The following is a 17,728-nucleotide window of genomic DNA, read 5'->3' on the forward strand; positions in this document are numbered from 1 at the left end:
TTTTTTTGGCTAAGATCAAATGTAGCGCAATTGTGTCCTGCATGTCACTATTTGTAATTGTGTGTGCGCCTAGAAGCCAACTCCCCACTTGAATGTGGCACTGTTGTATGGGGTTTATTGTATATTCTTTTCTGTATAAGCAACGTGTTTCCCCCCTCTCCCCCCTGCCACTGCTTTTCCCCCTTCTGACCCTCTGACACCCAGGCTTAGCTGGCTGCATGTTCCATATGTAACTTAGTTGTGTTGACACCCCTACCCCCACCCTCTACTTTGCAGCCCTTTGCTTGGGTCTTCTGTATCTCCTTATGCCTTGAGCTTTGCCATCTTGGACTTTAACATTTTTGGCACCAAGTGGAGGATGTTAGAGCTGACTCCGGCTTTCCTAGTGCTGGCTTGGTATTTCAATACCTCCAGGCCTGGTGCCAGTTCCCTGAAGAAGGAACATCTACACATTTTTTTACGGACCACACACATGTACACTAGGGCTGTGTGAAGCTTTGGTCCCTGATTCGATTCAGCAGAGATTCAGCCTGACTCAGTGGCCGAATCTCCAAGTCCAAAATGAATCAAAGGAGGACCTTTTAATCTTTCTGAATTGAATTGGAACCCTCCAAATTGATTTGGAGAGATTTGGAAAGATTCAGCGATTCAGACATAGACACACCTTTAAATATTTTTTCTACATACCTCTAGGTAGCAGGCGGCTCATGAATGCTGCGATGCTGAGGTGCATGGATTGTCCCATGGGAGTGTGGGGAGTGTCCCAGTGCATTTGGCAGCACTTCTGGTCCACTTCTGGGTCTACCAGAGAGCAGGCTGGAGGGACCCCCAGCACCCCCCCCCCGGCTCAGTGACTGGTGCCTCCTGGGTCAGGGGGGGCACCTGGGGTCCTCCCATAACTGATTGCCGAGCTGGGGCAGGGGAGCCACCAGCATGCTCCCTGGCGGACCTGGAAGTGGACCAGAAGTACTTCTGGTCCACTTTTGGGTTTGCTGCCAAGCACTTGGGGGGACCCCCATGCTTCTGTGGAACACTCCATTCACCCCAGCATTGCAGTGTTCGCGAGCCATGGTGGTACCTTGAAGTATGTGGAAAAAACATTTAAAGCTGTGTCTATGGCCAAATCGCTCATTCTCTGAATCAGCATCACATTTTCAGATTTGGATTCAGCCAAATCGAATCAGGGACAGTGATCCAAATCAACAAATCGAATCACTGTCCCTGATTCAGGCCGAATCTGAATCTGAATCAAATAGGGCCCATTTCACACACCCCTAATGCGCAGACACACTAAAAGGTTCACATCAGCATATTTGCCCATTATGGGCCATGTGTTTTATAATCATGCTCAGTGTTGGCTGCATTTAATCAGCTAGGAAGTTGGTTTCCATTACTGAGCACATGCTGCTTTTGGCAACAGTTTCATGATAGACAGTGTATTTAATGAGATTCTCTTGTATGCAATTATAAGACAATGGGCTTTTTTCCCCATGCCAATTGTGGGGAAAAAAACCTCATCTTGTATTTGAGTAAATATGGTATCCTCTATGCAGTTAAGTAGATAGGGGGATCAAGCACAAGCTCCATACTTAGGGAGATTAATACTGGGTTCAAAAAGAGCTGAGAGATAATAATCAACTGTTTAAATAAAAGAGTCTAACATAATAGGGTCCAATACCAGGTATAGCAAGTGTAATGCTTAAATGCTAAGTTGCAGTTTCATTTTTCACTTCTTTGTAAAGATATTATTACACCTTTTATGTGCTGTAATAATAAATGAAGAGCCACATCTGCTAGGACCTGAGCAGCAAAATGGCTTCTGATTTCAGGACTGGGCCTTCAAAACAGAGTTCTGTAAATTGTTTCGTGTTGGCAGCTGTCATTGATGAGTGCCCAGGTGACAGCATAATGTATTTTTAAAGGCCAGAGGTATAAGCAGCACCTGCTGCATTTTTATATCAATCTCAAGGGGTATTACTTCATATTTAAAGGGTATAATATGTACACACTAATTTAGATTAACTTGATCAAGCTACATTAATTCAAGTATTCTCACATTTATTTATTTACCTTTCCATCCTACAATCCCACCATCTTTTTCAGCTATGTTTTTAGCTAATATTTCCCAATGATTATAAAGCAGGCAACCTGACCTGAAAGGATGCCCATATAGCTATAAAGAACAATGTTTGTGTTCAGTCTGACCTGACTCAAAAATATAAAGAAAATCAGTCAAGTGAGCCTCTAAAATAGAATTTGCCTTCAATAGGCATGGCTGCTAATCTTAGATCCCACATCCCATCAGAAACAGTAGAAACGGAGCCAAGAGAAAGAAGTGGCGAGAGGGACAGGAGAGAAACTTAAGCACCAAGAATAGAAAGGGCAGGAACCTTCAGGGCAGCAGAAAAAAGATTCCCAGGAAAGATGTCTGTTTCAGAAAGTGAGGCTCTTTCCAAGCAAACACCATTGAAAGGATGTTGGCAGTTAACATAAGATTCACAGATACACAGAAGTTTAGGGCTGGAAGGGACCTTGTGAGATCATTGGGTCCAGCCCCGTCCCCAGCCCCCCGCCCCCCAGGGCAGGAAAGATTAAAAATAGATGAAGAAATAAATAAACATTTGAGATAGGAAAGGACCGTCTTATTTGTATCTTCAATACTATTTATTCTACTTTTTAGGCACAACGACCTTGCACTGCAGCTGAGGATACAGTACCAAAACAAAATCAGTAGAATCAACTTAATGAACCTTCCCACCACACACACAAACATTCAGAAGCTTCAATCTGGATATGTAGGAGCTCAGGTATGTGCTATCAATGCACATAGCTGATAGGAACCTCTTTGAATATGTTTGCCCTATATTTGTATTTGTATACTTGTTCTGTGGTTGGATTTGAGCAAAATTCATATCCGCACGCAGATTTTCACTAGGTCAGATGCTGAATGTGCCAGTTGTTAAGGAAATCTGGAATTTGGGTTCAGCCCATTGTAAAGAAAAACAAAACCCCTATGGCTACAAATGTTTTTCCTACAATATTTGTGTTTATCAGACTTTTACATTTCTTTGTTTCAGAATCAGCTATTCTTGACCAAAGCAAAAATTCATTTTTTAATGTCAGCTGAATTAAAACTTGTTTAATTCTTCTTTCCTGGAAGCTCTGTGGGAATGGCTGAGAGTGATGACAGCTTGTAATCATTCTTGAAGATTGTGTTCTTGATTCAGAATAGGAAGTGTTTTTTAGAAATCTTGAGATGCAATCTCCACTAGATAGTGCACAAGGGAAACATGATTTTCATGTTTCTGATCTTTTTACTCAACTGTAGTTCATGAACACAGAAGTTTTATGGTTTGGCAACAAAGGTTATCTGGTTTAATCTCTGTTCATGTCTTTCAGTTTTGGTCAGCATATGTTCTTTGTAGTGCTCAGAACAAGGATGCTGTGCGGCTTACTTTAGAACAGATTGATGTTATCAAGAGGATGTGTAGCGAATACGAAGAACTTGAATTTGTTACAACCTCCCAAGGTGATACTAGTTTTGTGATTAAAAAATGTTTCATTAAAGAGGTTGCATGAGGCAGTTCGTGAGTAGAAGCACATAGCAAATTGATAGTCATGGTAGTTTAATGGTAGTGTGCTGCTCAGTGATATAGCACTAACTCCTTTTCCGTCACTAACTTACTCTGGAAATGTCTCCCTTTTAAATTCCAGGTATTGTGGACAGTAAAAAGATAGCATGCTTGATTGGAATAGAGGGTGGTCATTCCATTGACAGCAGTCTGGCAATGCTGAGGGTGTATTATGACCTTGGTGTTCGGTACATGAGTTTAACACACACCTGCAATACTCCATGGTAACTGATGTGCATCTATTTCTGTAATTCTAGTTTTGTGATTTCTGACAGGGGAATTGAAGAAGGGTGACTTGGGGATAGGTCAGCTTGTTATGTGGTGGGTTGAAGATGAAGAATCTATCTGTCCTTCCACATGCTGCAACTTCTTTTAGGATCAGTCCACAGAATTGAGCAGTGTCAAGGATATTGTTACAATCTACCAAATGTTGCCATGGCCATATTTTAGGGAAACTATTTCTAGAAGTGTGAAGAGTCCACACTGATTCTGTTCTGAGTCTCATGAGTGGTATCATGTGTCCCACAGAAATTCAGTTATAGCACTTGGGCTCCCACCAGAAGGGAACTTTTGAGCGAAATGGTCAAATGGCTTGTGCAACAGATTGAGGACTACTCCTCTATTGATATATGTACTTGTGACGTAGACAGATTACACTGAAAAACTAAGCCAATGTCTTTATCAGAGGCCACTGAAAAGCCTTTGAACAATAACATCAGGTGCTGGATGAAAACTGAAGATTTAAAAAACTAAAGGCTGAAAATCATATTTTTAATTCCCAAACCAGTCTCATGTACAGGTGAGAGTTAAATAGAGAGAGAAACTCTGGTAAATCTGACTCTTTCTATTTATCCATCTTAATTTTATCACATTGGCTTCTGATCATCTGTTTGGCTGATGATGCCAGACTCAGCTTTCTGTAGGGCCTCCTTAGGCAGCCATCCCTGTATCTTCCTACTTTGATATAGTCTTTGTGGTTGCATCTACATGTGTCCCTATGGTGTCTTTGTTACTGCGCTGTCATTTAGTACTACCTTTTGGTAGGATAGCGCAGTAACAGCCTGTACTGCGCTGTGTGCACAGTGCATGGTCATGGTTATTTTTAACTGCTACGTTGCCATAGTAATGCACTATAATGAGGAATTGTGTTGCTATGGCAACATAGCTGTTGCCTCTTGGTTCTTGCCTGCGGATGCTACATTACCATAGCACATTGCTACAGCAATGTAGCATCACGTGTAGACATGCCCTGTATCTTGTTATATTATGCATGAGCAGCACTTCCTGGACTAGTCCTGAAGGCAACCTCTCTCATTCAAATGAATTTTACAGACCCACTTTTACCAGGACATAAGAAATAAGTCAATCAAAGTATTCTTTACTATGCAATTAAAAAAAAATAACCCCTGTCCATGTTGTTCTGCAACTGCCTCAGCACTGTTCACCAGCCTTGATCAGATTGGCATCTTTAACTTGACTATGGGACTTCAGGGTGGTGTGTTTTCCCATATTAGTGTGAGATCTTTTCTGAATCTAACTTGCAAGAACAACAAGATTTTATCTACCTTTTTCTTTTTTTCTGAAGGTCAGAAACTTCATCAAAGCAGCTTTATAGCTTTTATCCCCATATTGATGGTCTGAGCAAATTTGGCAAAGTAAGAATCTCTCTTGAATGACAATCTAAACAAACTTTTACATCACTAACAGCTTTACAAATTCTGATTCTGTTTTTTGAAAAACAGCTTGTCTTAAAAGATGTAATAACTAGATCTTGGCCTTCTTACAGTCTGTACCATTTTTCCAGAAGGAGTTGAGGTCAGAGGAAATGTCAGAGGATATGTGAGAAGGCATGCTGAAATTTTGGAAATTGTGCTTGTAACATTGAAAAAAAAAAAATTAAGGAGCAAATAGTCTCAGATTCTGTCAAAATGAATGAAAAATAATTTGGCAAATGAGTACAGGTCTGTTTTAGAATAAGATGCACAACAAGCAGGAAATTGTGATATCTTGTATTAACAGTAGCATACGGTGAAGTATACAGTGTTGTTGAGCTCTATTTATTATGTAGGGTAAGGTGTGGTTCCCCTTTGCCAATACTTGCACAGGTTGTCTCGACTAACCCAAGTAGTCATAGTTTTATAGAAATAAAAGCCAGAAGAGACCATTAGATTATCTAGTATGACCTCTTTGATGTTATGGGCCATATCATTTAACCATATACCACATATCAAGTGCCAAAACTTTAACTGGGGCAAATATATCAGAAGGTGAAGGAAAAAGATGCTATAAACCTACCAGAACTGAGGGCAGAATTCCTTTCTACTCTTTACTGAGGACTAACTAAAGTCCTGAGGCATAGGATTAAATTATAATTAAGGCAGAGGTGTGAGCACTAGGAGCATGTTGAGGGCATGGAAGTCCTGATGGATATGATGGGGTTACCCATGTAAATAGAAGTGTGGGAGACCAGGTTCTATGTAACTTATTTCTTGGTAATATGTAGATAAGTCCTTTAAGACTTGGTAACTGTATTTAGCATCATAGGGGAGATATGATATGCTAGTTTTTATCCACTGGAAGCCATGTCGTTCATGAAAATCTAAGCATTTAATTATACACACTAGATAGATAATGTGTCACCTTTATATATGTATTACTAATATTGCTGTCTGTAAATCTGTGTTAGGAGGTAGTGAAGGAGATGAACCGCCTGGGGATGATGATAGATTTATCCCATACCTCAGACTCTACAGCAAGAGCAGCTCTCAACATTTCTAAAGCACCAGTCATTTTCAGTCATTCTTCTGCCTTCTCTGTTTGTAATCACCCAAGAAACGTTCCTGATGATATTCTTCAAAGTCTGGTGAGTAATTTGAAAAAAATGTATAATTTCTGGTTGGCCTGAATCAACATCTGAAATTAGTTCAGTGTTACAGGTCAGTTGCATCTTATGTGGGGGTTAGGTGCTGAAGTCAGCATGTAAAGCGAAAATCCCGTAAGGCTAAAATCGATGACTATACATGGGGTGGGAGGGCGGGCGGGGCTTGAGTTTGCACGTGGCGCCATGCTGAGAGCTGTGCGGCCGGTGGTAGTGGCACAGCGCGGGGTGGTGGTGGGGATGGCTGTGTGCCTTCCGGCCACCACCACGCTGCCACTGCCACCCGGCGGCCAGCCACACAGCTCCGGGCACGGCTCCTTGGCGACAGTGGGAGGTTTTGGAGGCAGTGGCCGTCACTGCCATAATGGGCCTCCAGGTAAGTGGCTGCACTGCGTGCAAGCTCAAGCCCCGCCCCCCTTCCTACCCCACATATAGTTGAATTCATGCAAGTTAAATGCGCGTATGATGCGACTGACCTGTACTTGTAAACAAATCCCTAACCAACAAGTTATGCATTTACCCCTCTGACTATTGCTTTGAATTAAGTTTCACGTAGCACCTCAATGATTGAAATGATTTGGGGTATATTGAGAAGAAACATTGTTAATGAGAGGAGGCCGAATTGGTCTGACTTGTAACCATGGAGTTTTGGTCACTTACATCGGGTGACTTAGATTTGAGGTCAGGTATAAAGAGGCCACCTCTTGTGTGAAATTATGGGTGGAGGTGTATTCATCCACTGCTGGTTGGAGTGTGACCAGGACATGGGGACTGTGAGGATTGCAGAATTTCTGAATAGCCATTCACAGTATATCCCCCTCTCTTTTTCTTTCAGGAAAAGAACAATGGAATTGTGATGGTGACCTTCCAGACTCAAGCACTGGCCTGTGGCACTGACAACGTGAATGTTTCTACTGTAGCAGGTTTGAAGTTGATATATCGATCTCTTATAGGCTCAGATCAGGTGTAGTTTTTAGTGATGATTTTCCCCATAAATTTCTGAAGAATATGGGTCACACTTCATGTGTGAATCTGCTGATAGAATTTATATCCATGTTATATAAATTATACCCACTCACATATTTACCTGTTACTTGTAAATCTTGTCCTCTTTAAAACTTTAATTATTGAGCAATAAGAAGAAATGCAGGGCATGAATAAATCACCGGAGGAAATGATAACCTGAAGTGAAGCCAAGAACCATTCATTAAGCCTCAGAATGGTTGTTAATTGTCAGGAAATGCCCTGAACCTGAGTAGTTAATAAGAGAGTGGAAAACCCTATGGATGTCTGGAATATAATGTATAATGCAATTTCCATTGCTGTGCACAAAGTATTTCTCAAGAATTCATGTCTTTCACATTAGTTAGCCATATTCCTCAAATTACATTAGTTCTGTTATTATTCATGAGATTGCTAGCTAGTGCACTGAATATAAATATCAAATTAGCTATAAAGGGTTTGTCACTTGCATCACGGAATTTAAACCAGTATTATAAATGTGTCTTTAGACTTCATGTTTATTTGAAATGTATGCAGTATTAATATAACATTATGGGGCATCTCAACCAAACATTGGTATGTCTGAAATAGGTTGTTTCTCCTTGCCATGTGTTTAGACTTTCTCTTCTTTGATATTTTATTCTAGATCATTTTGACCACATAAAGAAAATTGCAGGTTCAAAATCAATAGGAATTGGTGGCGACTACGATGGAGCGCAGAGGTTAGTAAAACTATATATTAATTCAGCATAAAGGACATTTATACACATGCTACGGGAGTGTGGGGGGCTAGGGTGCTTTAATTATAGTGGCTACAAGAGCCAGTTTAATTAAAGCGCCCAGAGCATCAAGTGTATCAGTGTCCCAGTGCTGAAAAATGGTGGCAGGGGCGCTTTAACTAAAGCTTGTTGAATGAGCTTTAGTTAAAGCGCCATTGCTGCCATTTTTCACTGCAGGAATGCTGATTCACATGACACTGGAGTGTGCTGGAGCACAGTAATTACCAAACTCCAGCAGGCTTAATTAATTTAGTCTGTGCCGATGTGCTGTAATTACAGCATGTTGGAGCAGCCTCACTGCTCATGTATAGGCGCCCATAGTTTTCTCCTTAAACTGTTAGGTTTTTCCTTTTAATTTTTTGCAAGAGGCAGCCAAGAACAACTGTATTTTATAGAAGCTACAAAAAAATTGCTACATTTTATCAGACAGGAATGTGATCATTTCCTTCTCATCGGGGTGCTTATCTATTGGGTAGGGAGTGAAAATCAGCTAGCCAGGACTTTGCTGACCTCTGCACCTCATGACACCTTCCCTATAGTCAGGGATTTCTGTGTACAAAGGTAGGGGAAGGAGAATGCTGGCAGAAAAGCTAACACAGCCTCAAATGGGAAGTCTTGTGTATTTAGTGTTTCACATTTCAAAATGGCAGCAGGGGTGCTTTAACTAAAGCTTGTTGGACAAGATTCAGTTTAAGCATCCCTACTGCTATTTTAAAACATGGGAGTACTGAATGCATAAAATGCTGCAGGATGCTGGAGCCTTCTGAATAGACTACTTCAGCAGACTTGATTAATAAATGTATAAAAATTGCCACTGGGACTAATTGGTGATCTCTATTACATAGGATCTATGAGTCTGGAGGTCAACCCTCTCTGCATGCTTTGAGGTTAGGAGCATGCAATTGGATTTCTATTTCTTGATTTCCTGTTTGTTCTTCTTGATGACACTGAAAGATCCAGTGTGTAATCAGATGTGTAACAAATCTAGCCTGCTTGTGAATTATTGGCTTAACTTTAAAACTTTCCTGCTTTCATAGGTTCATAGTTTCATAGTTGCTAGGGACTAGAAGGGAACTTACAGATCATTGGGTCCAGCCCCCCCCTGCACTTGGGCAGGAAAGACTGCTGGGATCAGATGACCCCAGCAAGATGGGCATCAAGATGTTTTTTGAAGATCACCAGGGTGAAAGACTATACTATCTCTGCGGGGGAGCCTGTTCCAAACCCTCCGCACTCCACTTGTAAATATGTTTTTCCTTATGTTTAGCCCAAAGCAATCTTTAGTCAGTTTGTGCCCATTATTTCTTGTCCTCCCCAGGAGGCCTTGTTGAATAGACACTCCCCCAAGCCCTGATGTACGCCCCTAATTTACTTAATACTTATAGACCGCCATCAAGTCCCCTCCGAGTCTTTTCTTCAGGCTGAACAGTCCCAAGTCTTTCAGTCTCTTCTCATATGACTTGGTCTCTAGGCCTTTAATCATGTATGTGGCCCTCCTCTGGACTCTCTTGAGCTTCTTCACATCCTTCCTGAAGTGCAGTGCCCAGAACTGAACACAGTACTCTAGCTGCGGTCTCACCAACTCTGATTAGAGCCGGAGGATGACATTCTTAGCCTTGTTTGAGATGTCTCGGTAGATGCATGCCAGTGTTTCATTAGCTCTGCCAGCTATGGCATTGCATTGGTAGCTCCTGTTCATTTTGTTGTCAGTCATGACACCCAGGTCTCATTCAGTTGCGATGCTGGCAAGCATAGCACTGCCAAGCCTGTAAGTGTGTTGTAGATTATTTCTCTTCAGATGGAGTACTTTACATTTCTTCATATTAAACATCAGGTTGAGGTCTGCCCACTTCACAAGCCTGTCTGGGTCAGCCTGTATTGCTAGCCTGTCTTTGAGCATGACCATGCTCCCCCATAGTTTGGTGTTGTCAGGGAACTTTGCTACTTTGCTTTTAAGACCCAAATCCAAATCATTGAACATGTTGAAGAGAACTGGTCCAAGTACTGAACCCTGACGGATGCCACTCATCACCTTCCACCATGATGACTCAGTTCCATCAATCAAGATCCTTTGGGTCCTACCATGGAGCCAGTTACCTAGCCACCAGACAGTAAAATAGTCTAGGCTGCATTTTCCCAATTTAACCATGAGGACATCATGGAAGGTCAGGTCAAAGGCCTTTTTGAAGTCCAAGTATATAATATCAACCTCATTTCCCCTATCCAGGTGGCAAGTTATCTGACTGTAGAAGGATATGAGGTTGGTCTGGCATGACCTGCCCATAATGAAGTCATGTTGGCTGTCCTTCAGAATATTGCCTTTAGTTAGCCTGTCTGTGATGGATTCTCTGATAATTTTCTCCAGGATTTTACCAGGTATTGAGGTCAAACTGTTTGGCCTGTAATGTCCCCGGTCCTCCTTTCTCCCTTTCTTAAAGATAGGCATCACATTAGCCTTCTTCCAGTCTTCTGGGACCTCTCCTGAGTGCTGCAGGTCTTCAAATAACTTTGCCATAGGTTGCACAATGATGTCAGCCAGTTCTTTTAGCACTTTTGGGTGTAGTTCATCTGGTTCTTCTGACTTGTAGATATTTAGCCTTTGTAGGTGTTCCCCCACAAGATTTACACCGACTAAAGGAGGGTGGTCACCCTCACCATGATCATCCTGTAGTCTGTCAAGCAGGCTAACACCCTTGGACTGGTGGAATATCGATGTGAAGTATTCATTCACGGGTTCGGTTTTGTCCTGAGTGTTGGTTATCAGCTCTCCTATTTCATTCTTCTTGTGCTGATTCAGCTTGCTTCATTCTTCAGAGGCACAGAAGTCAGCCCAGTTAGCTTGGAGCAATACTACACCTGGAAAGTAGGCAGACACTTAGATTTGATCAGAAAATACCCATCTAGTCTTAAAGGGATTGGACAAACCATAACTTTTACAGTCCCGTGTCCAAAAAGGCTGCAGTTAACAACAATACATCTTGTTTTACACATTTCATGAGGGTGTTCAATTTGATAGTGTTGGGAAGAATCTTAATGTGTTGACTTAACCCCATCAGAAAGTAAAACACAGATAGATTGCTCAGGATATTCTGAAAACAATGACTACTGCTGAAGAAGAAATTGCCAAGTAGTACTAATAGTTTCAAAATAATGCCAAAGGTTCATCAAAGAGGTTTGTTTCTTTTTGCTTCTAGCTCTCTTTAGCTGGACAAGAATAATGACACAACATCTATCATGCTTATTGTTTTCTCTTCAAATGGAGTGGTCTGTGTATCTTTCTTTGCTATATGTAAAAAATTCCAGTTGAGTTCAAAACTTTGACCCTCTAGTTTTTTTGATAAATGATTTGGTGACTAAGGGAGTGCAAAAAAAAAATGTCCACTTTTTCATTAAGTCATATGCTTTTGGTTGTATTTTTAAAAGTCTTCAGTTAGATAGATAAAGTACACTAAAATCTTCTGTTACATAGTTGTTTTCCTGAACATCAGGCATGTGCTGTGTAAAATGAAGGGAGAAATAATTGATAAATGATTATCAAGTGGTGTTTTTGTTGGTTTGTATTACTGCTCAAGCTGCTTTAATGTTGGCACATAATGTTGCTTTTTCACTGGAAAGCAATGTTTAGATGTTCTAATTGGATAGTCCCTGGAGAAAGGATATTGCTTGGTACAGCTGTGGGGTTCAATCCGGCTCCAGGTGAACCTAATTGGACTCACAATTTTGACTTCTCTGAGAAAGAATGATGTCCCCAGTGAGCTGTGCTACAAAGTGCTGACTCTGACCCTTACCCTATCATCTCCCTTTTAAAATCACTAGCTACATTATTTAACAGGTGTGTGCTGCTTGTCATTCTGTTATTCTTGCTAATAGTTTCCCTAAGGGTCTGGAAGATGTTTCAAAATACCCTGCTTTGATTGAAGAGCTTCTCAGAAGAGGATGGAACGAGGCAGAACTGAAAGGGATTTTAAGGGAAAACTTTCTCCGTGTTTTCAAGGAGGTGGAAAAAGTAAGATTGAAATAGATAACAACTATTTTGGTCTCACCATTGAATATTTGGTTCATATGAAAGCAGAGATGAAAACATAGCTTTTGGAATCACGCTTTTTGCTGTGGAGGAAAAATATGAAAAAAGACTAGGGATTTAGTAATGTGATACCAAACAGTACAAAAAGACAAGAATGGGGACAAAATAAATGGGATGGAAAGAGAGTATTCTTTGATTCTTTGCCAAATTACTTCTCTATTTTCTGCCTATAAATATATCAGTATGAGAGCTACCACTTCAATTATGCTCACTAGGCAAGTCTACATGAGCTGCTTTACTGCACACAGGCGTTTATACACATCCAGTTTTTTGCCCTTTCATGTGCTTCAATAGCGTGACTGTTTGCACGAGTGGGTTTTACGGATGCTTTAAAAGTCTTTATGGTGCATTAAAGTAAAACTCCTTGGACGTAGTTTAGTTTGGCTCACTGCGAATTAAAGTATCGCATCCATTGATTTGTTACGCACAAAGACACTCAAAGACATGTAATGAGCCTCTTTTTCTACCAGATGTCTCTTTGAACTGCAGCTGCCCCATTTTGATAAATCGGTGTAATGTGTTTCCCTGAACACCAGGTGTAGCATGGCAGATGCAGCAGTCCACCCAGCCCCACGTGCATCATTGTTCATTCTCCTACACCGACACCCATGGAGGGACACCCCACCACTCACGCCCAGGCCATGCCCTGGATAGGGTGACAATGGCACCATTACCCCATTACCTGCCCCTGCCCCTGACTGAACACAGCCTGTAGCTGCTGCTTTTTTTTTTTTTCCTTTGTGCTGTGTGCTGGCTCCCGGCCACACCATTCGCAATTGCACAAGGTCACCCCATAGTCAGAAAGACCTATGGCAGCTGGCAGCTCTTAACTGAGAATGGCACAGTTACGACATAGCCTGTCCCAGGTTCAGTCCAGGAATGAACCACTTGCATGCCTACAGGATGGGGGGTGGGAGGGCATGGACTGCTTTCATTTCCCTTTCAGTCAGACACAGCTAAATGGTACACACCTTGTGCATGCATGCAGCCCATAGCTGCCCCCTTTTCTTTTGTGCTGGGTGCCACACCTTTCGTGAGTGCACAAGGTTATCCAGTCCCCCATTTAGACTCATGGCAGCATGCGAGATACTGCTAGGAGTGGGCAGGCACCAGCTGCTAAGTACAGCCTTCCCATAGCTCCCAGGTTCCCTTGCGCTGCCACATCAGTCATGATTGCACAGTCTCACCCCATCCTGCTGGCCATAACTTCTGACAGCAGCCCTGGCCCTGGCAGTGCCCATCACTCCCAACCTGTAGTCAGTGCCCCAATCACCCCTTCTATAGGTGGATTAATGCATGGGCCAGCTGGTCCCAGGCCTGAGGGGCAGCGTGTCCCACTCTGACTGCTGCTGCTGTGGTGCCGGCCCGAGACAGGGCCAAGAGCTGCGGGGCAGGACATAGGAGGGTGCACAGGGCCCCAAGGAATCTTAATCTGTCCGTGTCCTCCCCCCCGCCCATGCCATGCTGTTGCCATTTGGGGATTCACTGGATTTTCCAGTATTGGTTAAATGAACTTCCCTGATGTTTCAAACAAATGTTTGTTTGCAAGTGAGGATAGCAGACGCATTTAAATAAAAGGAAACAGATAATTCTCTTTTACATAATTAACCTTTAGTGATTTATTCACCCTAATTTACATAAATAACAATCCAACCATTACAGAAATTTCAAGGTAAACAATTTACAAGAAGCAGTAAGCACTGTTCAGCTTAGTAAACCTGTGGAACCAAGTGATATAGTTACATTTGGAGAAAAGCAAACAGAGAGGGGACCCCAGAGCCATTGGGGCAGAGAGCAAAGGGAGCTGGCAGACAGACTTACACTCACAACTCCCCCCCACCATGCACCCAACTGACACCATGACGTGTGGGGAAAAGCGATCAGGAGCTCTCTGCCCCACTGGCCATGGGGTGCCCTCCATGCTTGCAGGTAACAGCCAATAAATAGAGGCAGCAGGCAGGCAGACAGATCTAGAACCACTGCCCTAAGCTTGCAATTCCAGATTATAAAAGACTATTTTGTTCAATATGAAAGGCAGCTACTTGGGAAAATTCAGTCTACAACTCTTGTGAAGTAGCAAATGTTAGTGAATGGCAACAAAGACGCTGTGAGTTTTAAATGAAAGATACACAAGAAAAATTCAAGAACCTTCAGGAAACGATGGCAGAATTACTACAGTGGCTTCATCCAGTGACTGATAATTAATTCGGATATGTATTATTAATGAGCTTTTGGTATTTTTCCATAAGAAGGAATAAGTACGATTGCTCTTGGATGAAGCAGTTTGCAAGGCAGGGCTTGAGGCACTTTTTGTACCTGTTTAGAAACGATTTGCCTCGAGGAGAAGAAGGTGATTTTTTTTTTTAATAACCTCTGGTGCTCTTTGGAATTTTACCCTGTAGGAAAGATTTTCTGGGGACCTTTTTAAAACAATGATAAGAGCATAAGCATCATGGCCCACTGGCAGAATAATATTGACCTGCTAACAGTTTTAACTTTATCATGTAATTACACATTTTTAAAAAATATTTATAGTACTTGTTGGATATTTTTAAATGGTTATTTAAAGCCCATACATCTCCAGATCTTCATGGAGGATGGGCACTTCCATTTTACATTGTCCCAGGACTGGATTTTAAAAATGCCTCATGTTCTTTAACCAGTAGGTACCAACAGTGCTAGAAGACAAAAACTGAAATATAGGTTGGATTCTGAGGTGACCTCCAGCATGTGGGGGAAAAGCAGAAGCCAACCACTTTATTTATCCTTTTTACTTATTTATCATTTTACCGTACTATATTTACTGCCTTTACTTGCAAGCAGGGATGGCACTCCATGGCCAGTAGGGCAGAGAGCAGAGGTAGCAGAAAGGTAGACAGACCTAGAACCGCCAACCCCACTAACCCCCACCATGCAACCAACCAAGTAACAGTAACAGCGATCAGGACCTAAGAGATTTATTGGCCATTACCATGTGTCCACCATGCATAGTTTTTATGGACAGTATGTGTAGGAGCATTGCAAGTTAACACTGACATGCCTCAGCCACACCACACAGGGAGTGATGGCATGTCTGGGTGTTGTTTTCAGGCTTTGTACATGGTCTGCTTTTCTCCTGTAGTGGTGGTGGCAGTGGCAGCAGTGACAATGTATAAATCAGAGCTGAAAACAGGAAGGAATGTGCGTGTGTGGGGATGGTATTAGATGAGCTCTGAACACCTGAACAGTATTCACAAGCAAGCACAGCCCCCATGCTTTGCATTGCCCTTCACCTTCCTGCATGACAATCAAATCCCTCCACCTGTCTATTTAGTTGTCAGTTGAAGTAAACTATGCCCCCCCCCCCACTATCATGTCACTTGTCTGCAATTGCCCATCCCGCCACTCTTCCACCCCCCAGCAGAGTCCAGCCCAATCTCAGGTATCATTTCATATGTTGGGATGTCAGTTCCCAATGGCTAGACATACTGGTTGTGGAGGATGATGTCCCCATAGCTCCCCTGTCATGATGCCTTCTTGCAACTCCATGTTGGAAAGCAGCTCTCATATTGGACTTCAGCTTGCACTTGAGCGCTGTCTTGTTGTGCCCCTGCTGGGCAACTCTCCTTGGAGACATCCTCATGGGACCACATTGCCTTAGTCTTACACACCCTGGCTCATGGTCTTCTTCTGTCTCTGGCCTGCTGACTTGTCTCCTCAGCCTCAGACATCTTGGATCAATATGGTGTACCTGTACCCTGACCACTGCTCCCTCAATTTATAGGTCTGCTGTTCAGAGGGTCAGAAAAAGTTCACCCTCCCCCCATCCTCATTTCAGTGCAAAAAAACCTGTCAGTGCAGACATACTGGTAACATCCTGGCAATTGCTTTGCAAAACAGCGCCAAAACTGTGTGCAAGAAATGGGCATGAACTGGTAGGCATGCCAGGGAGGGTCGCCAGTCATAATTGCACAGTCTCAGCTCACAGTCAGCCTCACATCCTTTGCGCCCCCCCCGCAAACTGAAACGGTGCCTGCCAGTGGCACAAGTGGAAAAAATTCCCATTCCTTGAAACTTACAAGTCCCCGGTTCAGAGGCACGTCCCTGGCTGGCATTGGCTATGGTAGCTGGTAAGTTAAAGGAAAACAAAGTGTTTACCCACCCTCACGAGAGGACGGTGACCCACTTCCAGCGCTACATGCACTAATCCCTCGACACATGCAACCCACAGGTACCGAAAGTGCCTGCTAAAGTGGCCCAAATGGATATAATGCCCATTCTCCAATACTTACAAGTCCCCGGTCGTGCATCCTTTTGCATCACGGGAACAGAAACCATTCTTTGGGTCTCTGGAGGAACCTCTGATGCAGGAACTGCATCCAAAGTAGTTTCCTCCTCCTCCTCCTCCTCATCTGTGCTACTCCTTAGAATTGGAGGGGAGATTGGGGTCATGATCAGGGTCACCTCCTCTTGGGCATCCCTCTCATCCAGCACCATGGAGCAGGCGCTCCACTGTTCTGACATGGTCACAGTTTCCCACTCAGGACACTGAGGCTTCTTCCATAGGTGTGCCCTCCAGGACAATTCCAGTTCCAAACAACCAGAGACAGGAAGCCTTGCCCACATCCTTGGAGAGAATGATGGACAGCTTGTCATAGAAAGGAACAATTGTGCACCCTGCCCCAGAATGAGTGTGCTCATCCTTGGCCTGATGAAATGCACATCTCAGGGCCTTGATCTTGCTCTGGCACTGTGTCCAGTCCTGGTTGTGCCCTTGCACCTGCATTTCTTTTGCTATTGCGGTATACACGGCTTATTCCTCCTACTTTCCAGCTGCTCTGTGATCTTTTCGTCTGACCCAATGTCAGTCAAGTCCTTCAGTTCTTCCTGGGTCCAGTTGGGGCCCTGGTTGATGGATGTGTTAGCCTTCTGTTCTGTTGCCTGCATACTGCTGGACTTGGTTTTCTGAGACATTGGGGAAGCTGTTTGTGTCCAAGAAGTTGTCAAGACCAAGGTATTCTGACAACAACTGAGTCACGACAGGTCACTGGCAAACTTGGCAGGGCTCTTATATAGACTGTGCCCGCCTGGCCTTGAACATTTTGTTCCGTGCAGCTTTGGTTTGGGTGCCACCGGAATCCACCCTGCCATTGCAGGTGGTCCTTCGAGGAGGTGTTTACTTGTGACACAGTCCACCCCTTTCTCGCCTGTCATGACTTTGAATCTTCTTCAGTGGGGGGGCTCAGTACCGTGCGGTCTCCCTCGCTGGCCACTTGTTCCTCCGGCGGTCTTCTGCGAGGCTCCACCTCCCCTCTACCTTGCCCTATACCCAGCCTGGCAGGTCACTGCTGGTCCTGCGGCCAATCTCGTGCAC

The 17,728-nt window shown here is 43.2% G+C and overlaps 1 protein-coding gene across 5 annotated transcripts in view; it reads left to right on the forward strand.

Annotated features, from left to right (window-relative positions):
* LOC102561946 (dipeptidase 2) overlaps window positions 1–17,728 on the forward strand; it is a 51,698-nt gene that overhangs the window by 24,913 nt on the left and 9,057 nt on the right. For 3 of the 5 annotated variants that reach the window (XM_014603372.3, XM_019497509.2, XM_014603374.3), the window contains 8 exons: window positions 2,681–2,807; window positions 3,400–3,529; window positions 3,715–3,856; window positions 5,218–5,287; window positions 6,319–6,495; window positions 7,346–7,433; window positions 8,159–8,234; window positions 12,162–12,297. In XM_014603372.3, coding sequence (XP_014458858.1) covers window positions 2,681–2,807; window positions 3,400–3,529; window positions 3,715–3,856; window positions 5,218–5,287; window positions 6,319–6,495; window positions 7,346–7,433; window positions 8,159–8,234; window positions 12,162–12,297 — 946 coding nt within the window. The remainder of the gene's footprint in view (window positions 1–2,680; window positions 2,808–3,399; window positions 3,530–3,714; window positions 3,857–5,217; window positions 5,288–6,318; window positions 6,496–7,345; window positions 7,434–8,158; window positions 8,235–12,161; window positions 12,298–17,728) is intronic. The other 2 variants (XM_019497508.2, XM_059713777.1) reach the window with 2 other exon arrangements.

The sequence above is a fragment of the Alligator mississippiensis genome, chromosome 10 (assembly GCF_030867095.1).
Source record: "Alligator mississippiensis isolate rAllMis1 chromosome 10, rAllMis1, whole genome shotgun sequence".
NCBI lineage: Eukaryota > Metazoa > Chordata > Crocodylia > Alligatoridae > Alligator > Alligator mississippiensis.